Raw genomic sequence first — 25,911 nt, forward strand, 5'->3', positions numbered from 1 at the left:
GTTGTACTAGCTTGCATTCCCTCCATTAGTGTATGAGGGTTCCTTTTTCCCCATATCCTCACCAACATTTGTTGTTGGTGGTGTTCTTGATGACAGCTATTCTAACAGGAGTGAGGTGGATCTTAGTATGGCTTTAATTTGCATTTCCTTTATGGCTAGGGATGATGAGTATTTTTCATGTGTTTTTTGGCCATTTGGACTTCTTCCTTTGAAAAGTTGTTTAGTTCAGTAGCCCACTTTTCTTTTCTTTTTTTTTTCATTTTTCTTTTATTATTCATATGTGCATACAAGGCTTGGTTCATTTCTCCCCCCTGCCCCTACCCCCTCCCTTACCACCCACTCCGCCCCCTCCCTCTCCCCCCCTCAATACCCAGCAGAAACTATTTTGCCCTTATTTCTAATTTTGTTGTAGAGAGAGTATAAGCAATAATAGGAAGGAACAAGGGTTTTTGCTGGTTGAGATAAGGATAGCTATACAGGGAGTTGACTCACATTAATTTCCTGTGCGTGTGTGTTACCTTCTAGGTTAATTCTTTTTGATCTCACCTTTTCTCTAGTTCCTGGTCCCCTTTTCCTATTGGCCTCAGTTGCTTTAAGGTATCTGCTTTAGTTTCTCTGAGTTAAGGGCAACAAATGCTATCTAGTTTTTTAGGTGTCTTACCTATCCTCACCCCTCCCTTGTGTGCTCTCGCTTTTATCATGTGCTCATAGTCCAATCCCCTTGTTGTGTTTACCCTTGATCTAATGTCCACATATGAGGGAGAACATACGATTTTTGGTCTTTTGAGCCAGGCTAACCTCACTCAGAATGATGTTCTCCAATTCCATCCATTTACCAGCAAATGATAACATTTCATTCTTCTTCATGGCTGCATAAAATTCCATTGTGTATAGATACCACATTTTCTTAATCCATTCGTCAGTGCTGGGGCATCTTGGCTGTTTCCATAACTTGGCTATTGTGAATAGTGCCGCAATAAACATGGATGTGCAGGTGCCTCTGGAGTAACAGTCTTTTGGGTATATCCCCAAGAGAGCCCACTTTTCTTTATTGGTTCATTAATTTTGGGGAAGTTTAGTTTTTTGAGCTCCCTGTATATTCTGGTTATCAGTCCTTTGTCTGATATATAGCTAGTAAATATTTTCCCCCTCTCTGTGGGTGGTCTCTTCAGTTTAGAGACCATTTCTTCTGTTGTGCAGAAGATTTTTAATTTCATGTAGTCTCATTGTCCATTCTTTCTCTTAGTTACTGTACTGCTGGAGTTCTACTGTGGAAGTCCTTGCCTATACCTATTGTTTCTAGGATATTCGTGCTCTTTCATGTACTAACTGCAAGATTTCGGGTCTGATATTAAGGTCCTTAATTCACTTTGAGTTGATACTAGTACAGGGTGACAGGCATGGATCTAGTTTCAGTTTTCTGCAGGTAGATAACCACTTTTCCCAGCAACATTAGTTGAAGACACATACTTTTGGCAGCTATTCTTGAAGACACATACTTTTGCTTTCCCAGCAAAAATGTTAAATTCTCTTCCTATCTTAGTTGTTTTCTTCTGACACCATTCAGGGATCCTGTAGCAGGCACAGTGGAAGTGCAGGCAGGCAGGGATGTGGTTAGGTTACGCCTCCAGATCCACCCTGGAGTGCAGGTATTACGAGGGCTCAGCTGGAGGGAAAGGCATCAGAGACCAAGTTCATATGTTCTCTAGGATGGGGAATAAAACAGTGATGAATAAAGCACATGACTCCTGATGTCTTTACCTTTCAGCTTTCTGAAAAGCCCACCTCACACATCCTGATGCAAATTCCCTTTCCTGCCACCTCCAGCAAGCATACCGCATCAGCAGTGTCACTTTATACCTCACAACCCAACTGTAAGGACAATGAGAAATGCAATGACTCCCAGCCAATTTGGGTGCCCAGTGGGGAAAGGGATGCTGGGCAAAGCCCACAGGAGGAGATTACCAATAAAGTGGCAGGTGGACAGGTATGGGAGTCAACATAACCAAGTGAGGGTAACTACCAAGTATGGACTGGGTAGTCAGACTGTTTCCTTAGAGTCCTGGCCCAGTCCACTGAGTCATCTAACCTTTTAGTGGCCTCAGTTTTCCTTAGCTGTCCCTGTGTCACAGGGCTCTTGGGAGGTTTAAGTAACTTAATTTGTGTAAATCTCAGAACGCTTGATATTTTTATTAAGGCAGAATCCTGTAAAGTGGGATCCATCCATTTAGCTTGCTTCTTTATTACAAGTGTCATGAGGACCAGTTCTCAATATTCATCCCAGCTCCCTCTTACCTGCTGGCAAATAGGAAGCATCTGTTTTCCTTCTGACCTGTAGGGTGAAGGTGAAACAACCAGTATAAGGCCAGTATAAAGAGGACCTAGATCAAGACACACACACACACACACACACAATTTCTGTTCATAAATATGCACGAATATAGACATATAAAAACCCATACATGCTTGCATACACACACTTATACACAGACCCCCATACATACAGTAGTTCATACGTATTTGCATATATGCATGTACCCACACACAAACACGCACATTACACACTCCCTTCAGATTTGCTAATGCAGTTTGGCTTATTCTCACTTAATCACTTGTAAGAAATTTAGGCATCTGAGAATTTTTGTCCTATGAGAAGCAGGCCCACTTCCCAGGAGCTGTGAGACTTTCTGGGCCTCATGTCCCCTGCTCCTGGAATCCAGAGGCAGCCACAGGAACTGGAAGCCATTGGTATTGGGGCACCTATAACAGTCCTAGAGCCTGTAACCCCCGCTCCCCCCACAACTTCAGAGCCTGTCCTCCCTCTGGCCAGGTCCCTCCTAGGTTTTGCCATACTATAGAATGTCACCACACTGGCCACAAAATTAACAGAGGCAGGAATTGCAATTCAACCCTTAGACACCCTTAGGTCAGAAGGAGGAAGCCCAGCCCTCCTTACCCACCTGAGCAACTATGCATAGTATGCCAGCTGTGATCATTGCATTCATCACAGCTACAATCCACACAACTTTCTTGGGGGTGGTGAGCAGAGGCGGCGGGTCTGAGAAGAGAAGAGTAGGTGAGGAGCCCTGATCCCCAGCTCTCAGCCCTGACCTTGCTGAGGGTCCCCTGAACAACTCCCGCTTTCCCTAAGAAGACAGTCCATGCCCACGCCCCCTCCTTACCCCATCTCAGGATGAGGGGCTCACGCAGCCCCTCATGCTGCACATGGCACGTGTATCTCTGCTCCTCCCCAGAAGGCACCACCACAGCTGCCCACTTCTGGAAGGTTCCATCCCCTGCAGGCCTGGTCTCCACAAGCTCCATTTCCTGGCTCAGGTCCTCCCCATCCAGCTGCCAGATCAGGGTGATCTCCTTAGGGTAGAAGCCCAGGGCCCAGCACCTCAGGGTGACCTCATGGTCAGAGATGGGATGGTGGGTCACACGTGTCCTGGGATGCTCTGTGGTAGACAAAGCAGGGAGGACCCATGCAAAGACTTGTTGAATAGCATCTGCTCTAATGACCAAGGCATCATCACTCTGATGTTTTGATTGCCAGACAGGACTAGATAGCAGGTGTCATCAGGGTGGGTGTGGAGGGAACCCATCCTAAGCTAAACAAGGATCCAAGAAAAAGACCTGGATGTTCAGTCCCAACGTTTTCATCCATGGGAAAAGCCACTTTGAGCCTCTCCACCCTCTTATGAAGCCCTTGGTGTTTCTAGTTAATGGTCCATGATACTCACAGCTGTGTCTCTAGCAAGGAAGAAGGCAGAAGTGTGAGAAGCACCCAAGAGCCCAAGAATGTACCTAGAGGTTTCCTGAGAGTTTTGCCCCAGTGAGGATATCAGAAGGTAGCACTGGCCAGGAGACTCAAGATGGGGGTGCCCCCAACCCACATATGCTTGTGGGAAAGCTGCTCTCAGCTCCCACCCACCCAGTGCTGGAGTCATCCTGAGGGTCACCTTTCACTCCCACTGCAAGCTATGGAGAAAGAAGTGGCCCCTGCCAGGGAGGTGTGGGAGGGCTGAGCCGGTGGGCTGTGGGGGGGGTCATTACCAGTTCGATTCAAATTCTCCCCTGCAAGCTCCAAGTATTTCTGCAGCCACACGATGCACTCATTCTCCAAATATGTCTTGTCTTTTTCTATTGAGTTTCCAGCGGCCTCCCATTTCTGTTTGGTGTGGTAGGCAAGTACTGAGGCTGCTGTATATTGCATAGAGTCCATATCCAAAGTCAGGTAGTCCTTGCCATCATAGCCATACAGCCAGTGCCCCCTGGTCTTGCTGTCTTCCTGCAGCTCACAACCATAGGTGAACTGGAGGGTGTGGGGTCCTATCATTCCGCAAGAGAGGTAAATCAGCAGGGGCAGACATACCCTCAAGACCTCTACATCATGGTCCCTGCTCCCCCACCCTCGTACTTTTCTTGGCTTCTCCTTGGGAGATGTTCGCACTCTTAACAACCTAGTCTGGTCCCTGATTCTGATGTCCTTTATTTTCTGTCATCTCTGCAGTGGACAGTGGCTTCTACCAGGTTCCATGATGAAGTGAAACAACACTGGACAGGAGGGTACAGACTAGGGGTTTCCATGAACTGTGTTGTTTGCACAAGTTATTTACCCTCCACAGTTCTCTGTTTGCCTTGTGTACATGGAAGGGTTAGGGCATAACCCATAGATCTCCTTCTGTGCTTACTATTTCAGATTCTAAATATAATTTCCTAGAAACAGGATCCCAGTGTTACCTCAAAAGGACACACTGTGCTCAGTTTAATTTTCCTCCAGGTCTAGAGAATGCAAACTTAGCATTAATAAGGAGCAACTCTTGTTGCAAACTCCTCTTAATAAATTTCCAATATGACTGAACTAGCTTTGAGATGGCCCCAGCTTGGATTAATTGTGCCCTGCTTTGGGGTTCTCACAATCCTCAGGTCCAGGCACCTAAAACAACACTCACATGCTATACCAACTCCACTGGATGTTGTGTCTCCCCTGCTACTACAGGAGCCCTTTGAAAGTTGTGACTATGCCAAGATCTGTACCAATTGTGGCAAACCTTGTTGAATACTTGTTCCTTTTAGAATCAACTGGTGACAAGTGAAGCAGCCTCACTTTTTCAGCTTTCATTATATCACTTACTGGCTTAAGGGCCCTTCACAAACTCATAAGTCATGGAATCAGCCTAGGTGCCCATCAACAGATGACTGGTCAAAGGAAATGTGGTATTAGATACACCATGGAGTATTTTTGTTTTGCTTTTTCCTTGAGACTGGGTCTTGCTATGCAGCCCAGGCTGACCTTGGACTCCGGCCTCTGCCTTTCAAAATGTTGGAATTACAGACATGTGCCAACATGCCTGGCCCACAATGGAGTATTATGCATCCATAAAGTATAGAAAGGCTCTTAGTCCACAATGGGGTATTATTCATCCATAAAGAAGTACAGAATAATGTTATTTGCAGGAAAATGGATTGAACCGGAGGAGATCATCATGTTAAGTGAAATAAGCCAGATTCAGAAAGACAAATAGCACGTTTTCTCTCAGTGTGGAATCTAGATTTAAAAACAAAAGAACAAAAAAGACATGAAGGCAAAAAGCGGGACGAATTGGGCTTAGAGGAGGACCAGTGAGAGAAGGGAAGGGGACAAGATAGCGTATGTATGATTGAAGCACATAGTATGAAAGTATGAAAATGTCACAGTGAAATGAGGGTACTTCCCTACAGTATTTGTAAGCATTTTGTGGACACTAGGATGTGATTTTCTTTTGTTTTTGGCGGTTCTGGGCTCAAGGCTTCACACTTGCAAAGCAGGTGCTCTACTGCTTGAGCCACACCTCCAGTCCACTTTGTACCAGTTATCTTGGAGATTTGCCTGGGCTGCCCTCGAACCACAATCCTCTCCCAAGTAACCAGGATTATAGGCATGAGCCACTAGTGCCCAGCTAGATATGTGTTTCTGATTCCCCACTTCTAGCACTCAAAGATGTGAACTTGGTATAGATCTATATCCTGTCAAGACTGCTGAATGCTGAACGAATTAATATCAAACAGACCCTAGCCCTTGACTAGGCCAGTTGTCTCAAGTGACAACTTGTCAAGGTACTTGTTGAGGGCCTCGCGTCTCTGAGGGTTGGGTGAGGTGGTCAGCTCTGCTTCCCTTGGCTTTCTCTTGGGCTCATACCTGCTTGCTGTTGTGGGAAATCTGTGCTGGCAGTCTGGATCACAGAGGTATTGTAGTATTGCTGCACGTTTCTGAGGCTTAGCTGGAAAATCTTCATCCGATTTGTGAAGATCTTGGTCTCATCATCAAAGTAACCTGGCTCTTCCTTCAACCAGTGAGCATAAGACTCTGCCTTCTTCTTTTCACTGTCAAAGCGGATGAAGAGTTGGCCGTCCACAAAGCCAGAGGCAACAAAGGTGGGGACTCCTGGACTTGGCTCAGACACAGCACTATAGAAATACTGCAGAGAGTGCAACCCTGAGGTAGGAACCATGGATTCAGAGTAAGCTATGGTATTTATTGACTGAGGACCCAACTCCCGGTATGTGTGTATTAAAAAAGACAGGACACATAGAACAATGGGAACACAGTTGCAGAACAACCCACCAGCCCAAGTGAATTCAAATTCCCCACAGGGGCTGGTGAAGTGGTTCTAGTGGTAGAGTGCCCACCTAGCAAGCATGAGCCCCTGAGTTCAAACCCCAGTACCACCCCCCAAAAAAGTGGCTCAAATTCCACACATTATGCAACTGTGAGAATTCAGAGAACTGACAAAGAAATGTAAGTGCAAGGCCTCAATGAAAAGTTCCCACTAGGGCTGGGGGTGTGGCTCAAGTGGTAGAGCATTTGCCTGGCATGCATGAGGCCCTGGGTTCAATTCCCCAGTATGGGAGTGGGGAGAGGGGAAGAGAAAAAGAAATTCCCATGAAGGAGTTCTCAATTGAGCAATCCAGGGATCTGAAGAAGCAGTGATTTGGAAACACCCTTGAAGCATGGCTGAGGTCTAAGTTCTGTGAAGCCGGACTCTCTTCTAGGTCCCTGCTATGATGCTATAGCATCTCAACTCTGGTGAGTCCCCAACCCACCACTCCATGCCCCTGTTCTACTGTCACTGCCAGATCTCATCATATCCTGTTTACTGGGTTGGTCACTTCCTGTTGCACATTTCAACTTCTGTATGTAACAATGAAGCTGATAGGGAAAAAGGCCCAGGGCCATCTAGCTGGCCCTTCTGGGATCTGGTTTCTGTTTGTCAAATGCATCCTTTCTTTTCCAGAACTTATTTTCTCTCTTCTTTTTCTTTTGTAGTCCTGGGGGCTAAATTCAGGGTCTGTGATTTGCTAGGCAATCTTTCTACCACTTGAGCCACACCCCCAAGTCCTTTTGTTTTTAGTTAAGTTTTTTGAGGTAGGCTTTCACCAATTTTGCCAAGGATGGCCATGAAGTGTGATCCTCCTCCTTCTGCCTTTGTTGTAGCTAAGATTACAGATGTGGCTTCCCAGAACTTTTGAGCACTTATAATTCCCTCATCTAGAACACTTTCCCCTACCTATTGGCTACCACTGGTCTTGTACCCTTTAAGCTGCTGAACTTTTTCTCTGAGGGAGGCCTCAACTTTCTCCCCACTCCTCAGCCCCAGCAAGCTTAGTTGCTTCTGCTTTGTGCCTACATGATCAAGGAACATCACACGATTACCTATTCACCATCTCTTGCCAATAAAGTCCACAAACCAGCAAGTTTTCTTTCTTGTTGCTCACTGTATTCTTAGTGTCTGTAACAGTGCTATCTCAGGGAACTTCACAGAAAGACAAAGGAATTGTCTCATGTAGTTGCAGGGACAAATGCAAACTGTCCCATGCAGTGGTGGGGGCACATCCAAAATTTGTAGGGTAGGCAGACTGGTAACAAAGAGCTGATGTTGCAACTTGAGTCCGAAGGCAGGGTGGAGACAGAATTCCTTCTGTGAGGGAGCTTAGTCTTTCTCTGTTAAGGCCTTTGACTGATTGGGTAAGATCCACCCATATTATGGAGAACAATCTGCTTTACTCAAAATCAAAATCCACCAAATTTTTTTTTTGGTGGTACTGGGGTTGAACTCAGGGCCTCACCATTGCTAGGTAGGCACTCTACCACTTGAGCCACTCTGCTAGCCCCAAATCTACCAATTTAAATGTAAATCTCATCCCAAAACACCCTCACAGAAACAATCAGAATGTTTGAAAAAATATCTGACTATCAGGCTGGAGGTGCACCTCAAGTGGTAAACTACCTGCCTAGCAAGCACAAGGAGGCCTTGAGTTCAAACTTCAGTACTGCCAAAAAAATCTGAATATTATGATTATGGTCTAGTCAAGTTGAAACGTGAAATTAACCATCACAAGTACGTAGCATAAATACGTAAGTGTATACACTATTCTTATACAGACACACGCATATATATGTATGAGAGAGAGAACTAAATGAATGATCCATGAACCTTACGAAGTTAATAGGAGCATAAATCATATACAGCAGATACATAATTAATTTTATTATACCATAATAATCAAATACCATGTCCAGGACAGGAGTGTGGAGAGGGAAAAAAAAAACAAGGGCAAAAAAAAAAAAAAAAAAAGAAGCTAAAGAGAAATTATTTATTGTTTTTAATGTTGAGTGCATCCAGCTCTTGGGTGACTGTCCATTTAGTCAGATAAGAAATGCACAGCTGGGCACTGGTGGCTCATGCCTATAATCTTAGCTACTTAGGACTCAGAGATCAGAAGGCACAGCCACACCTCCAATCCATTTTGGTTTAGTTATTTTGGAATGGGATCTCATGAACTATTTGCCCGAGCTGGCCTCGAACCTCGATCCTCCTGATCTCAACTTCCTGGGTAGCTAGGATTTCAGGCATGAGCTACTGACACCCAGGTTGAAGTGGACATTTTAACTATGTTAGAGGTGAGAACACTGAGGCTTTGTCACAAGGTTTAATTGGAAATATCTCTTACTCATGCACAGCAAGATTCTAAAAAAAAAAAAGTGTGATCAGTACAATTAGTCCTCCATTCTTGGGGAAACTCACAGAATTCTTGAGTGGCCACACACAAAGGTCATGAGTTTGCTTCATTTTCTGTATGACTTTTCTCTCTGGAGACATTTCACTCAGCAGTTAAGTCCTGACATTTTTTTTTTATGTGTGGGTGTGTGGTACTGTAACAGGGGCTGAGAAGATGCTTCTGCTGAGGAGCACTAACTCTTTACTTGGGCCCAGGAATTAACTAATGGCAGAAAGCAGTTAGATGATTGCATTGCCTCTTTCCCGGAACAAGCTGACAGTGGGAGAAATGTAACAGGGATCACAAAAGAAAAAAAATCTGGCATTCTGACCAGATAACTGTTTGCTGATTAAACTGACATTCTTTCCCTCTTTGTCTAATTGCTAAAGAATCCAGTAAGGAAGAATAACTCCCTTTGCTCTCCAATTACACCGTCCAGCTCTCTGACCAACAGTACAGTAAACCTGCCAGCCAACACATACAGCTTCAGAGAAGTGGCGCGGACAATTGGAGAATCAAAGCCAGTGGCCATGGTGCACTTGCGTGTCGTTTCAGTCATCTGAGCCCCTGAACTCCCCTTTAAATGGTGGACATTTTCTCTCAGAAGTGTAATGATGGTGCTTTGAAAGGCTGACTTTCCCTGTCCGCCTCTTAATCTGATGAATAATAAACCTTATTTCCTTTTCCTCAAAACCCTGCTCTCCTTATTTGTAAATTGTGAATTGGCATGGAGGCCAGGGACCAGTTTTCTAGTAACAGTACAGAATTTGAACTCAGGCCTCGTGATTGTTAGGCGGTGCTCTACCACTTGAGCCACACCTCCAGTCCATTGTGCTCTGGTTATTTTGGAGATGCTAACTATTTACCTGGCTGGCCTTGAACCTTGGTCTGTTTGATCTCAGCCTCCAAAATAGCTACAATACAGGCATGAGACTTATTCCTTCTTTTCTTTTTCCTCCTCCTCCTCCTTCTTATTCTTTCTTCTGCGTTTGATTTAGTTATTTTTCAGATAGGGTGTCAGCCTTTATTGCCTCTGCCAGCCTTGGGCTGAAATCCTCCTACCTCTGCCTCCCATGGAGCTGGAATGCCACAATGCCTGCTTCTTCTTTGATAGGGCCTTGTTAACTTTTTTTTTTTTTTGGCCAGGGCTCTTTTGCCCCTCCTATCAAAGCCTCCTAAGTAGCTGGGTGGTAGCTCATGCCTATAAAGCATAAATTTAAAAAACAATTAAGCATAGTCACATTTCTCTCACTTGAAAATATTGTAATAATTTTGGGAGGGCAAAATTTTTTTTTTTTTTTTGCAGTACTGGGGCTCGAACTCAGGGTCTACACGTTGAACCACTCTACCAGCCCTTTTTTGTGAGGGTTTTTTTTTCTGAGATAGGGTCTCACGAACTATTTGCCCAGGCTGGCTTCGAACCTCTCTCCTCCTGATCTCTGCCTTTGAGTAGCTAGGATTACAGGCATGAACCACCGGATTGCAGCCGGCCTTAGGCAAAAAGTTAAGAGACTCTATGTCAAAATAACCCAATACAAAACAGGGCTGGAGGAGTGGCTCAAGTGGTGCAGTGCTTGCCCCCAAGTGTATGCCCTAGCTTCAAGCCCCAGTATCGCTTAAAAATAAAAAATAAAAAAAAAAAGGGCAAGAATGATACATAACAAACGGATGGGGATCTTTTGTTTCATTTTACAGGTCAAACCCAGGTGTTCACACGTGCTAGGCATGTGCTCTACCACTGCGCCTTCTGTCCTAAATCCTCACCAACCCTGAATTTTCTGAGTGGTTCCGAAACTCCAAAAAACGTCTGTTTTGAGATCCTAGACAGACAGAAACTCAGAGCTCTGTCAACTTCCATCTTGGCTGCACCACACGCCGTTTTGCCAGACGCTGTCCTCGCCGCTTTGCCAGACACTGTCCTCGGGTGAAGGGAGTCGGTGATCGCTCCCGCCAAGATTTTGGAAGGCTACCCCTGAACTGAAAGTGCTTTGAGGCTCCAGATCGGGGTCTTTCTCGCCCCCCTGATTTTCTCCCGCAAGCAACTGCGCCAGCCGGCTTTCCCCGCGCCCTACTCACCGGCTCCGGAGTCCTGCGCTAAGCCCAGCACCGCAGCGAAGAGGACAGGAGCCCACCGCATGGTACGGCTGTCGCATTGGCCAGCAGTCCCGCAACCAGAGTCGCCCAGTCGCCCAGTCTCTCTGGTCTCCTCCACTTGTCAAAACAGAAACAAGTCAGGGGAGGGGAAATGACTGGTCTGGAGCCTTTCCAAACATGGTGGTGTGCAGAAAAGATAAAGTCCCCAGACACAAAAAAATGATCTCTCTTTCGCATGTTCAGCGCCTCACCAAGTCATCCGCAGCAAGGGCTGGCTTAGAGACCTGTCACCTCAGAGTTTAGGATTTAGGACTGTCGCCCAGGGCACAGAACTGACAGCTTCTGACTCATGATTACTTTCTCACTAAATGTGAGCAAAGTTAAATTTGCACACGCAAAAACCAGGAATGATTTGCAACTTGGAAAACACGTATGTTAAGGGGGCATGTATTAAACGTGATATGCAGACATGATGATCATATTAAAAGCGAACAGTATAAAACGTCTGATGAGCAAATAGGAAAAAAGTCTGGCAAGGACCCAAAGATAAGACACCATTACTCTCCTTTCCTCCAATCCGAGCGTTTGTGTCTAGTTTAACTCTCCAATTACAGGGCAGGAAACCAGTCAGAAGGAACGCAAAACTGGTGAGATGAGGACTGTCATCTGGCCCACATCTGGGTGCTGAGCGCGAATTGGCCGTGGGTGCCCAGGTCCTACCAGGAGCGTCCTATTTGCTGCGGTTGTAAGGAAATGCTCAACCCGCATTTCTCCTCAAATGCTTTCAACTGATTACTTGCATTTTCCCCTGCTAAAGTAATTTTAAATTTTACACACATTGGATTATGTGGACTTTGAGCGTTAAGCTTGCTGGTAGCCTTTTCTGTGTTCGCCCAGTCTGCAGCTGGATGGTTCTGTTTACTTGGCTTTGCTGATTATCCCGGGGACACAGGACTCGCCCTCTTTCTGCTCCCAGCCTCTGATTGGTCAGCGGAGACCGGGGGATGGGCCAGGCTTGCCAGTTCAAAGAATAACACTATTATGTGAGAATTACCTGACCCTATTTCCCCCTTTTTTCATTCACTGTTTTACAGCGAAATGGTTCACTACAATTTGTTTTACTTTTTTTTTTTTTTTTTTTTACCATCACTGGGGTTTGAACTCTGGGTTTCATGTTTGCTCTGCAGGTGGTCTTACCGTTTGAGCCACTCCACCAGCCGTTTTTTTTTTTTTTACTTTTAGTTAGCAAACGTTGATATTACAAGGGGGTTTCATTGTGATAATTCCACAGATGGGTACAGTATACTTTGAACAAGTTCACTCCCACCTCCCCCCCATTCAAAGTGTTTGGTGGGTTTCCTTATGCTATCTTTATCGTATATATGTGTGTATATATGTGTGTATCCTCTCCCCCATTCCCACTCATTCCTCCCTCCAGTCGTCCTTTTACATTCTGGTCCCATTACTATCAGCATTATTTTGCATCCAGATTCCACAAATCAGTAAAAACATGTGATATTTGGCTTTTTGAGCTTGGTTTATCTCAACATGCTCTCCAGATCCATCCATTTTCTTGCAAAATGACATAGTTTTATTTTTCTTTATGGCTGAATAGTTTTCTATGCTCCATATTTTCTTTACCTATTCATTGGTTGTTGAGCACCTCAGCCCACTGCACACCTTGACTATAATAAACACAGCTGCAATTAACATGGCCAGGCAGGTGTCTCTCTTGTGTGTTGATTTAGACTCCTTCAGATACATGATCAAAGTCACCCAAGGTAGGTCTACTTTTAGTTTTTTCGGGAACCTCCATACTGACTTCCAAAGGGTTTTCCGCTATTTTTCAGTGGGTCATTGAAAAAATAAGAGGGGAAATTAGAAATTTCCTAGAATCTAGTGAAAATGAAGACATAACCTACTAGAACCTTTGTATTACAGCAAGTGTGGGGGCAAAGGGGAAAATTTATAGCTATGAGCATCTACATAAACAAAACAAAAACAAAAATTTAAAAAACCCCAGAGATTGCAAATAAATAGCCTAATGATGCACCTCAAGTATTAAAATTGAAGCAGTAACACAATTTTCCAACAAATAAGAATCCAGGACCCAATGGATTTACTGATGAATCTACCAGAACTTTAAAGAATTAACATCAATGTTCCAATATTCTTTTTTTTTTTTTTTTGGTGGTACTGGTGTGAACTCAGGGCCTTGTACTTGCTATGATGTCACTCTGAGATACTCCCGTAGAGCCTTTTTGTTTTAGTTATTTTTCAAATAGGGTCTCATGTTTATGCCCGGGCTGGCCTGGCCCACAGTCTTCCTCTTTAAGCTCCCAGAATAGCTTAGCTAACTCAAAAACAGGTATTTGTTCAGCTTTATTGATTGAGATGGGGTGTCTATAACTTTTTGCCTGGACTGCCTCAAATCATGATCCTCCTAAGTAGCCAGCATTATATCTGGTTCTTCTTTTATTTATTTATTTACTTATTTGTAGCTTCTAATAGCTTATCAAGTCTGTCGTAAGCAGAAATAACTTCGGGCATGTACACAGATTTCTAAATCACCATGGGATCTTACCAAGACATTCTTTGGCTATCTTGTTCCTTTGATATCCCTTTTATTTTATTGATTTATTTTGCGGTTCTGGGGTTCAAACTCAGGGCCTACACTTTGAGCCACTCCACCAGACCTTTTTTATAAGGTTTTTTTCAAGATAGGGTCTCACTAACTATTTGCTTAGGCTGGCTTCAGGAGGATAAGGAGATCTTCCTAATCTCTGCTTCCTGAGTAGCTAGGATTACAGGTGTGAGCCATCAGTGCAGGGCACCATCTCCCTTTTAAATTTCCAGTTAGTATGCTGTTGCTTCTCCCAATTATTATCATGACTTAACACAAGGGACACTGTTAGCAGTCATTACTGAATTCTGTAAGGGCTGTCTCTTCTCCTTTATTTAAGAATTTATTTTCACCAGGAATTGGTAGTGCAGGTCTGTAATTTCAGATACTTGGGAGACTGAGACAGGAGGATTTCAAGATCAGGGTCAGCCTGCACAACTTTGTGAGATTGTCTCAAAATACAATTAAAAAAGGGCTGGGGATATAGCAGCATTTGTCTGGCATGTGTGAGGCCCTGGGTTCAATCCCTAGCACTGTAAAATCACAATTTATTTTATCATTATGGACTCATAGATATATATTTTATCCTATGGATTATAATCTAATTCCATGATTGTTTATTTTGCTGCAAACTGTTCTCAGTTTGACTTTGTAAGGAGTACTTCAATACACACTGACACTTGGAATCAACCATTACTTCAAGGAGCCAGAATGTTCTGAGGTATGTATTATAATTTACTTCACTAACATCATACTGTTAGATTTAAAAAAAAATTTAACCTTTTGTTATGGAGAACTTGAAGGTTATAAAAATTTAGGGCTGGGGGTATGGATCAAGTGGTAGAGCATTTGCATAGCAAGTGAGAGGCCCTGAGTTCAAGCCCCAGTAATGTCCAGAAAATTTTATAAAAATTTAGAAAGAATAGTAAAATGTTCACTTAGCTTCAATAACAATCTCTCCTTAGATAATCATAGCAGTGTGGACAGGAATCTGGATCAGTGAGGCCTGTTTAGATGACCAAGGCAGGGAACAATCATCTTTACCAATTGTGTCGGATGAGTTTTCAACAACAGTATCTTTAGCAGTAAAAAGAAACAGATGGATGAGACCTCAGTATACCCTTCTGCTATGAGGTGCTTAGCCATTACACAGGAAGCCTTAAGAGGTATCAGAATGAATCACTGGAAAAACAAAGTTGTGGATATATGTCATAGTTTTTTTTTTTTTTGTCTGTCTCAGAAAAACCCAGAGTACAAGAACCAGCCACCAAAGGCAGAGACTAAAGAAACAGACAAACCAAGGATCTCACAAAGTTCAGTCTGCTAAGGATTTATAGACAGAAGCATCCTAGGCAGCAAGAAAAGGAGGATCTGCAGCCTGAGGCAGAAGGAAGGAGATTATATGCTAAGATAGACAAAGGTTAAAGAAACTATTGCGAGGGTATTGGTGACTCATGTCTGGTATTGGTGACTCATGTCTGTATGCCTATCTACTCAGGAAACAGAGATCAGGAAGATGGCGGTTTGAAGCCAGCCTAGGCAAACAGTCCGAGAGACCCTATCTTGAAAATATTCAACACAAAATAGGGCTGGTGAAATGGTTCAAATGCCTACCAAGCATGAGGCCCTGAGTTCAAGTCCAAGAACTCCACCCCCTCAAAAAAAACCCATACAAAAAAACAACCCCTACAAAAACCAACAATTAATATATTAAACATCGGTTAATGAACAGCAGTGGTTCCAGTAGCTGGCACAAAATGCTTGGCTGACTATCTTAACATTGATTATCTTATAGGATTTGAAATGCATGGTAGGACCATCTAGTGGCCAAGATGGCTGCATTCAGGTCAAGCTGGATCTTCTCACAGGTCCAGGAAGAACAAAGGACCCCAATTAGATTTGACCAAAAAATGTCCTCTCCATGGCATATTATAGGAGAAATGTCAAAAGTTCAAGACAAAGAATTCTAAAAACAAGAGAAGTGTCAAGGGATTGCCAGCAGTCTAACAGAAGATTTATCAGCAGAAAGTTTATATGCCGGGAGAGAATGGAATGATATATTCAGAGTGCTAAAAAAAAAAAAAAATCTCTTGAAAAGAAAAACTCAGGACCAGATAGCTTTACTGATGAATTCTTTGTTGATTTTTGTTTGTTTGTTCTTTTTGGAGACACGGTCTTTCCATGTAGCTGAGGCTGGCCCTGAACTTTTATTCCTTTTCCTTCAGCCTCCTGAGTGCTGGGATTATAGCCCTTTTTGCTTTAGGTATATTTCTAATAGGATCTCATGTATATGACAGGCTGGCCTGGAGCACAAACATTTTTACATTTTCCTCCATAGTTCAGATGAATGGTACGTGCCACTGAGATGGGGTTTCACTAACTTTTTTGCCCCAGCTGGTCTTGAACCAGGATCCTACCGATCTCAGCCTCTGGCGTAGCTAGGATTATAAGCGTGAGCCACTGTAGCTGACTTGTGTGAGTGTTTTATTATGGAAGGATACTGAATTTTGTCACATCCTTTTTCTATATCAACTGAGGTAATCATGTTCTTTTTTTTCTCTTTACTTCTCCATTGAACAATTGTTAATCATGCTCTCCCTGCTACTATTCTGTTCCCTCAGGTTCTATTCGTAGATGTGTGACTAAGATCAATGTCAGGTCTTGTCTGTCCTTTCCTTCCCTAACTGCATACCTGTGGGAAGATTTTGTAAGGAAGATAGAGGGAGATTTACTAAGGGAGTAATTCAATAAGATTACTGGGTGTAGGCAGACCTAGTTAGGAAGAGAATCATTTCCTGGCTGCCGGTGGGGAAAAAGAAACTTATGATCTCAACTGGATTCAACACAAAATGAAAGAGAAAGGTGGAGGAGCTCTCTCAAAGAAAGGCAGGCAGAAAGCCCCACAATGGGGCTCCCCTACACTTCTCCCAGGGGTCTTCTATTTTCCAGAACTTATTCCTCACCCAACTGTCTCCACTCTGCTTGAAAAAGATGAGGAAGGTAGGTAAGGGAGACAAGCAGGCTGGGGACAGAGGAATGTGTGCCGTGGCATGGTGCCAGCTGCAAGATTGACACAGGGTCAAAAGCACTTAATTGGCTGAACTTCTGCCCAAATTCTACTAGGGGCAGGACAAAAGGGACCAGCATTCATCAGGAGAAGGGGTAACTTCAGAGTGGGTAAAGTCATCCTTTCTTTTTTTTCTCTTCTGGAGTTCTTTCTAAATCTTCTCAGGACAAGCACCAATGTTGCAGAAGACAGAAGATCCCCAAACCCAGGCCTTCTCTTCTACTCTCCCTTCCTTCCTTCTTCATAATGTGTTCAGGATGAATTATCTTGGTGTAGTTTTGGAGAGGGAAAAGGACCTGATATGGATCCCAATCACCTATCTGCACATAGGACCTGAGGAGACAGAACAGCAGGGAGGAGGAACAAGTAATACTTGCTTAATGACAGGGAGAAAGCAAATTATTTCCATTTATTTTTCTTTTATCCAAAACTAACTCTCACTTCAGTTTTTCTTTCTAATCCTCCAGAGCAGTCACCATTACTTTTATTGCATCATTTGGTGCTACTTGGAACTGGTAGGGCTTCCTGTGCTTTAATCTATAATGATTCCCATGTGAGTTCCCAAAGCCAAAGCTGTCCTTGGTCACACTGGAAAGGAACAGAGAAAAATAAGAATGATTATGTTATCAGGTACTGGAATTGATGGTGACCTTTTTCTTTTCCATTAAAAAATTCTTTTCTTGTTCTTATAATGATGTGTGATAAAAACAAATTGAGAAGAAAAAGGATTGACCTAGGTTTTCATAATACAATGAAAAAAGCACACGCACACAAAACCCCACAAGGATTTACATGTAAACTGGGTGTGGTGGTACATGTCTGTAATTCCAGCAAGTGAGAGTTTGAGTCAGGAGACTGAGTTTTAGGCCAGCCTGGGCTACACAGTGAGATCTCATTGCCAGAGAAAAAAGGACTTACATATACTATCCAAGTTGATCTACTCATAACTCTGTGACATTGGTGAGAAATACTGTTATTGAAGAGAAACTAACAGGAATGGGACTCAGAAGGGCCTAGCCCAGGATTACATGGCAAGTGTACCCCAGATCCTCTGACACCTGGCAACTTCAGTGAGGAAGAGAACAGATAGTTGATCTCTGCAATGTTGATCTGTGTGTAATATCAAGAGGAAGTGGTTGAATCTTTTTAGTGACAACTGAGAATGCACAGTTTATGAAAACAAGTTACTTCAGTGCTGAGTCTAATTTAACCTAAAAATATGAGACCAATTCTGTCTCTCTGAAGCTTTCATAGGAAGGACAAAGATCTGTCATTTATATCACAAAGAATAAGTCTTTACATAATAACCCCTCAAATATTGGACATTTCTGTAGTCATAAGCAAGGCATATTGCATCAAAATAAATGGCTCCATTCAGTAAATGAGTTGGTCCAGATAGATAGCCTAGCCTGCCATTATTAGACACAAGAAGTCCTCCCTGACTACCTTTTTGGGTAATATTAATTTATCAACTCAAATTACATTTATTTTGGTCCTGGTACTTGCCAGGAACTGGGTACATACAAATGTAGAAGTCAAATGTGCTCCTTGTCTTTATATAACAAATAAATGCTGTAGTTTGAATGTCTGTGTTCCCTCCAAATTTCATATTGATACTTAATCCCTAGTGAAACAATATTAAGAGGTGGGGTATGGGAAAACTGGTCCTCCAGGCTTAACATGACCATCACCATCTTCAGGCAGGAGCCACCATGATGACCCACCAGAGACCCTGGCCCAGAGCCAAGGCAAGAACATAAATAGAAGTAATTCATCAAACAGACTGGGACAATTGATACTGAGATTGTTGACATTTCCTTCAGGGAAAAGGAGCATGTGCTGTAAACAACTGCTCTCCTGGAGAGATTATTAATCACCACTCCCTCCCTGCTTGCTGCTCTAAAGATGCCCAAGATTCTTAAAACCCACATAAAGGAAAAACCTAATCAAGGGGTTTTAGAACTTCGGTGGTATAGCTGACGGAGGTAACACCCAATGCTCTGTAAGTAACCTCCAAATAAAACTCATTTACTTATCAAGCTAGACTTGTATAAGTTACTCTTTGGGTTATGGGAGTTGTTCCAATTAGGAGGCAGATGTTTCTTTCATATCTCCTCAGGAGATTCACAAAAGATGGGGCCATTAAGGCAATGGTTAGATCATGCAGGCTCCACATTCATGAATGGGATTAGTGCCTTATAAAAGCACTGGAGGGGACACGTTCAGCCTTTCCACCTCTTCTGCAATGTGCTCATCCCTTTTGCCTTTCTGTCCCTTCCACTATGTGAGGACACCTAGATGGTGCCCTCTACAGAGTGAACCTTAACCAGACACCAGCACTGCACTTGCTGGGACCTTGATCTTGAACTTCCTAACCTCTGGAGCTGTGGGAAGTAAATTTCTATTGTTTGTAAGTTATCCAGTCTCAGCTATTTTTTTTAATAGCAGTACTAAGAGACCAAGACAATAGTCCAAATGAAAAGACAGGCATTTGGAATACAGATCAAGATCACTCATCTAAATCTGGGCATTGTTCAGGACATCCTCCCTGAGGTGACATTTCAATTGAGTCCTAAAGACAAGAGTTGACAAGGGGTCGGAGGATAAGAAAGAGTAATAGAGGGGGGGATTTTGATCAAAGTATACATGTATGGAAATATCACAATGAAACCCTTTTGTATAATTCATATACACTAATAAAAATACCCAACTGAATGGAAATGACTAAGATAAATTACGGAATACTACATAGTTGTTTATCATTTTTAATGATAAACCTAGACTGATATGGTAGTTCAAGTGGTAGCATGCCTGCTTAGCAAGCAAGTGGCCCTGAGTTCAAACCCCAGTACTGCTAAAACAAAACAAAACAAAACAAAACAAAAAAACCCAAAAAGTCTGTCTAACTATTTAGTTTACTTTTTTGTCCCCTGGTACTCAAGTGCTCTACCACTTGAACCATGCCTTTAGCCCCCAGAAGATTATTTAAGACTGTTACGTCTGTCTTCCTTCCTAATTCTCTCTTTTGGAATGGGAATGTTTATCCTACACCTTGAAATGATGTAACTTATTTGATTTTGCAGGCTTCAGCTGGAGGAGAATTTCCTGAGAATGAATAATACTTGAGTGTTATCCATATATGTTTTAGATGACATTTAGATGAGACTTTGGCTTTAGAGACAGACTTAAAAGGTGCTGATGGAAAAAAGTTAAATCTTTGAGGGTACTGGGAAGGAATGAATGTGTTTTGCATGTGAAAAAAACAAGACATGAGTTGCTGAAGTAATTTGCTCCAAGTCTAGTCAGGGGTAAGATGCTGGTTTCCTGCTTCCAGTCTGTGGATGTCAAATCCTTGGTCTCTTGTTTCTAGCAGTGGAAGGGGTCCTGTACCAGGTCACCATTCACACAAATCTCCCTGTCTCCAAGGATGACAAACATGTGACTGTGGAGGCACTACTGGGCCATCTACTCAATCATTCCCAAAACTTCCAAACTAATCCCCAGGTGCTGGGTTGGGAAACTACTTGGGACCAGCCACTGAATAGTGGAGCTATTTCACTGGAGAGATTGCAAGTTATACATGGCTTGGGAGTCTCTGAGAAAAGGAGGATCTCTCACTCTGCTGGAAGGAGATTCTGGCTATGAAGGACACCAGGGGACAGTTCAGGGTTCTCCCAACTCCGGAATCCAAACGGAACCTGGATGAAAATCCCCAGATGGTAGACTCACCTTGTTTTCAGGATGAGGCAGGTGACTATTACTAAGGCAGATAATGAGGCCACCATTTTAACTTTGCAAGATTCTTCTGTGGCAAACAGTCTCATTCTTTGGCCTGGATGGACCTGGGACCCAGTGGAGCTGGAATTCCTGAAATGGACATGGCTTTCCCGTGGCCTCTTGTGAGAACCTGACCAGCATGGGATTTTCACTATCAGAACCTGGGTTTCATCACCTGGCCATCAGTGAGAGCTAGTTGTAATAGTCTCTTGTCATTGCATCCTTATGATTCTTGCCACGGGGAGAGGTCTGTGTTTTCCACAACCAACTGGATCTGCTGTATTGATCTCCAGCAGGGGCTGTGACATGGTGCACAGTTCCTAAATGTCATTGTTCCATTCCAGCCCACAGCCATCTCTACTGATTCCTTCCATCTGGCACTGGATTCTTACATCTGCATGCGCACAGGAACCAAGGGCACTTGCTGAAAATGCAGATTCTAGAATTTACCTCCAGGGACCCATATACAGTCCTGCAGTGAGCCTAGAAATTTGGTTTTTAAGAAAAGCTCTGAGTGTTTTAGGATTACACTTAGAGAAAGATGGTCCTAGAGCAGTGCTTCTAAAACTTTAGTAAGTGTAGCAAATGGTTTGGGCAGCATGTTCAATGCAGATCCTGATTCTGCAGAGTGGTCCTGGTCCTGAAATTCTCATTTATACAGTGCTCCAGATGGAGCTTAAGCTGCTAGCCCATCAACCACAGTTTGAGTAGTCAGGACTCAAAGGATTTATCTGGTTTTAAGTGAATAAAAATGCCAAGAATAAGCATGGGCCTAATCTCGGTGCAGTGGAACTTCTTCTCTCATCTCCAATCAGACAGGTCTCCATGGAGAAGGGGTACAGGTCCAGGTTGCACATCTTCAGTTTCTTACCATGAACACTGTTCTGATCCAAGCCACCAGCAGCGATGCTATTGGAAGTGCTGAGCATTGCTTTCTCTGTGTATAAAGCAGCTAATAAGAAAAAAGAAACAAGACATGAGGGTGATAAGCTAATAGGAAAGGAAACTATGGGAGACTGGAGTTTCCATGTGTAGACCACATCAAAAAAAGAATATTCCTGGCTGGGAACATGGCTCAAGTGGTAGAACACCTGACTAACAGGAATGGGGCCCCAAGTTCAAAATCCAACATTGTTAAACATTCTCAGAAAGTATAGTCATTTTTCAATGTTCCTTGAAAGGTTGGAATCTCAAATTATTTCATATACTATCCATGTTGTCTTATTACTTTTGTTTTTAACTTAGAAAGTAAGTTGCATTTATGTTTTTTTCCTGAAAGAATTGCAAAGGTGAACCCTGGCCTCTTTCTAAATCCAAAAAGTTTTGTTTAAAGGTTAAAAAAACTCCTAGGATCACAGATTTGAGGCCAATCATACAGCTTATAGTTCATACTCTTCCATCTCTGTACAGTGCCTCCTCCTGTGGCTCAAGTGTACTCTCGCCTCTGATGTATCCCTAGCTCCTGCAGCTCAGTACAGAACAGTACAGTGACCACTTGTGTCCTCCCTGCTTCCCTGGCCTAAGTCTCTGAGTTATGCTAGGGTGAGGAACTGGCCATCTCAACTATGAATCCTCAACTAGTTTATGATGATGTGCAAAGATGTCCTCTGAGGAAAGAATGAAGAACACTGGTTGAAATACTACCACTAGCCACATTAGGCTCTGCAGTGGACACAGTTCAATAAATAAATGTTCTAAAATTGTGTTAGTCAGCTTTCTACGGCTACAGAAAATACCTGAGACACTCAATTTATAAAGAGAAAAGGTTTATTTTGGCTCAGTTTCTGAGGTTTCAGTCCATGGTCAGTTGGTCCCATTGTTCTTGTGGTGAGGCAGCACATCATGATGAAGTGCTTAGCCAGAAAGCAAAAAAAGAGAGACCAGGGTGTCACTCTCTTTTTCAAGGTCACACCGTAATGACCCAAAGACTTCCCACTAGGCCCCACTTCTTAAATAGTGCCTCTTTAAATAGGCACTATTTAAAGGCTTGCCTTTACCACATGGATCTCTGTGGGCTACTTAAGGTCCAAACTATAGCAGCAATATTCTACAGTCTTTTTCTGTCTCATGGGGAGGACAATTCTTCTCAGGTACACTGATTTGAATGGATGGATTAGCTCATACTGTCTGCTGGGTGTGAGTGACACCAATTCTTTGGAGGCTCTGCACTGTTCAGAACTTGGAGCTGGTTAGGTAACTCCCATGTCCTGGGCTGGTGAACTGGCCCGGGGCTTTTCATCTTCTCTCAGTCAGACGGTGTGTGTACATCTCTTCCTGGGTAATGGACTAGGCAAGCAACTCTTTTCTCTGAGGCCCAGTCATGAAGCATTCCCTTCAGGAGACAGGGTTGGGACACCCTTCTTATGGCTGATTATTTTATAGCACCAGAGCAGTGTTTCCCAATCTCTTTACCACTAAGACACTAAGATAGTTCAGATGACTCCTTCCTTCCCTATGCTTTAATAACCAAATAAAATACTCTAGGGGATCATTTGTTTTCTTATACATATTTATCACGTTAAGGTTCAGATCAGTATGAAATAGATAATGTTACATTACTTGCTATGTTTGAAAACAAGTCCCACATCTCCTAGATTCCAGTCTGCATTACCTGTTCTAGAAATTTCCATACAGGCGAAGGAACGGCATGAGTTGTGTCAGACATCACACCAAGAAGACAAAGGATGACCATTGGAACAGGGTAAACTGAGTGACAGGAAGACAGATGTCCTTTGTAGAAAAGGAAATCAAAGGTTCTTCAAGTAACAAGGGAGAGACTTGAAAAATCTTGTGTCAGTCCCACGCAAGGCAGCGGTTGCATCCTACAGAACAAAAAGAATCATGAATAAATTCAGGGCAGTTGCTGTAAGTGGCAACATGCCGAATAACTCACTGCTCACTCACAATGTCCAGATCCAAATAATCCCCTGAGCCACACCACTCACTCCCCCTACAGGTGGCCTTCCGGTGCCTCTCTTCCCCAGATGCCTGCACTTTGGCTGGAGAGATGTGCGCCACCCTGCCTGGCGCGGTCCAGGACCGCAGGTCTCTGCTCAGTGCGAGGAAAACCCCGCGAAGGTAGGAGAACCACTCAGACCCTAGGAGCAGGCGCAGCCCCGCCCCACGCGCAGCCGAGCTTTCATTGGAGGGAGTGAACGCCTAGCCACGCCCACCGTCAGCCACGCCCACCGGTCACGCCACGCCCACCCGCGGATTTTAAAATGAAACCCGGCTAAGACTGCCCATCTACGCTTCTTGCCCAAACCCATACTTTTTTTTTTTTTTTTCCGATACTGGGGCTCGAACTCAGGGCCTTCACCTTGAGCCACTCCAGCCCTATTTTTGTGAAGAGTTTTTCCACATAGGGTCTCGCGAACTATTTTTGCCCGGCTGGCTTGGACCGCGATCCTCCTGATCTCTGCCTCCTGAGTAGCTAGGATTACACGCGTGAGCCACCCGCGCCCGTCCCCCACCCCCTTTTGTTCCTTCCACTGTATAACCACAAAGCTCTTGTTAGCTCCCTGGTAACACTTGCCCCCCATCCCCAACACCATTCCCGCTATGGCCATAATGTACAGATTCCTTTCCTTCTTCAAACAAACAAAAAACCGGATGAGGATGAACCTCGGCTTTGGAGACCGAAGGCGACCCCCGCCCAGTTCGTGGGGGACGCGAAGGGGTCGCGACCTGCCACCCAGGCCCGGGGTCACTCACCATCCTCGCTCCGGTTGTAGTGGCCAAGTGGCGCCCTCAGTTTCACTGGAAAACGTTCAACCTCAAGACGATCCTTGGGTTCTCCCAAAACTCGCAGCTCCTGCTGCACCGGCGGCGCCCGCGGCCCTGTGCTAGGACTGGCGGCGTCGCTGTAGAACAGCGCGTCCTCCTCGTAACGGATGGCGGTGAAGCGGGGCACCCCGCAGCAGGGCGGGCTGGGGAATACATCACAGAGTGGGAGCTGGGGACGGGGAGCCGCGGAGACCCGGCGCGACCCTCCTGCAGGCGCGGAATCCGAGTCCCAAGTTAATGGGGCGGGAAGTGTGAGGGGCTCAGCGGCTCGGGAGATGGAAAGGGGCGGAGGGCGACGGAGAACATTAGGTGGGATTGGTGGGGGAGCGATCGGGGATCTGAAGAGCCGTGGCTGATTCAGATGGCAGAGGAGGGAGCGGGAGCACGGGGCGGGGTTCAGGACAGAGAGTAGCTGATTTGCAGAGGGTTCTAGGCCGGGGCTGGCGGAGACGTGGCTTTCCCGCGCTCAGCGCTCGGGTCCGCGGGTCCCCTCGCTCCTCCCCAACAGAGGCCTTTTCCCTCCCCACCCTGCACTCACCCGCCCAGGCCTCATTCACGGTCCGGGTCCAGGTCCCCTGGAATAGCTGGAAGCGGTCGCGGGACGCCACGATCACATCTTCGAGATTTTTCGACAATCTGAGTCCGGACGCATTCAACCCGTGACGACTTTGGCGACATTGATTGGCTTCTCTAGGAACCCGACAGGCAATGGGAGTGAACTGAAATTGCGTCACCAGTATCCAGGCAGAAAGACCTGACCCTGGTTAGCGCGGTTCGGCACACAGTCTCCCTTAGTACTGGTGCTGGACTTAAGCCAGAGGTTCTCAAAGATTTACGTTTCAGGATCTCTATACTCTTAGAAATCAGTATGGACTCCCAAGATAATTTTATGAGGATCATATTATAAATATTTACCATTTTAGAAATTAAAACCTTTTGAAAAGATATTTAATTCATTTAGAGTACTCATAACCAATTGCATGTTAACAGAAACGATATCTTAAAGAGAAAATAACTTTTTTCCAAAGTAAAATATTATAGTGAGAACAGTGGATCCTTTTACTTTTTACTTTTTTTTTTCTTTTGAGGTATTGGAGTTTGAACTCAGGACCTTCACCTTGAACCACTCCACCAACCCTATTTTTGTGAAGGGTTTTTCGAAATAAGGCCTCAGGGAACTATTTGCCCGGGCTGGCTTGGAACCGCGATGTGCCTGATCTCTGCCTCCTGAATAGCTAGGATTGCAGGCCTGAGTCACTGGCATCAGGCTTCAAGTCCTTTTTTTTATTTGCCTCATTAGAAAACTGCTGTGCACTGTCCCCCTGGTTCTTCTAGAAGATAACCCACCGCCTTGAAATTTGATGCCAGAGAGTGTCCTTAGCTTGGGAACAGAGTGGGGGGACACGTGTTTCCCTTTGGAATTAAGCACAATTTGTGCCCGAAGACATTATATATATTTATTCAACATCCGTTTTGGTTTTATGTGTTCATATACCAGAAATGAGCCACGCTTGGTGTCATA

General features: G+C 44.2%; 1 protein-coding gene across 3 annotated transcripts; it reads right to left on the reverse strand.

Moving 5' to 3' along the window:
* Window positions 1–353: 353 nt before the first annotated feature.
* On the reverse strand, window positions 354–25,062 carry LOC109687279 (HLA class I histocompatibility antigen, B alpha chain-like). 3 transcript variants are annotated; one of them, XM_074082616.1, is made up of 11 exons: window positions 24,928–25,062; window positions 24,318–24,532; window positions 23,215–23,425; window positions 20,556–21,555; window positions 11,119–11,253; window positions 6,182–6,478; window positions 4,057–4,332; window positions 3,183–3,458; window positions 2,961–3,058; window positions 2,296–2,332; window positions 354–1,705 (listed from the first exon to the last, which is right to left on the reverse strand). In XM_074082616.1, exons 5-11 carry the CDS (start codon window positions 11,177–11,179, stop codon window positions 1,695–1,697), a joined length of 1,056 nt encoding a protein of 351 aa, XP_073938717.1. In that variant the 5' UTR covers window positions 11,180–11,253; window positions 20,556–21,555; window positions 23,215–23,425; window positions 24,318–24,532; window positions 24,928–25,062; the 3' UTR covers window positions 354–1,694. The 3 variants fall into 3 exon arrangements, with proteins under 3 accessions (XP_073938717.1, XP_020020699.2, XP_073938719.1); XM_020165110.2 differs by lacking the exons at window positions 20,556–21,555; window positions 23,215–23,425; window positions 24,318–24,532; window positions 24,928–25,062 and adding an exon at window positions 11,388–11,410 and having other exon boundaries at window positions 6,182–6,366; XM_074082618.1 differs by lacking the exons at window positions 20,556–21,555; window positions 23,215–23,425; window positions 24,318–24,532; window positions 24,928–25,062 and having other exon boundaries at window positions 11,119–11,937.
* Window positions 25,063–25,911: the final 849 nt, after the last annotated feature.

Source organism: Castor canadensis, chromosome 8, assembly GCF_047511655.1.
Source record: "Castor canadensis chromosome 8, mCasCan1.hap1v2, whole genome shotgun sequence".
Classification (NCBI taxonomy): Eukaryota; Metazoa; Chordata; class Mammalia; order Rodentia; family Castoridae; genus Castor; species Castor canadensis.

Excerpts from the sequence above, each read along its gene's own strand:
- LOC109687279 (XM_074082616.1), bottom strand. The coding sequence starts at position 11,179 with ATGCGGTGGGCTCCTGTCCTCTTCGCTGCGGTGCTGGGCTTAGCGCAG. Across the intron at positions 6,479-11,118 it reads AGCGCAGGACTCCGGAGCCG|GGTTGCACTCTCTGCAGTAT; the intron begins GTGAGTAGGGCG and ends TTCCTACCTCAG. Across the intron at positions 4,333-6,181 it reads TTTCCCACAACAGCAAGCAG|GACCCCACACCCTCCAGTTC; the intron begins GTATGAGCCCAA and ends GCGGAATGATAG.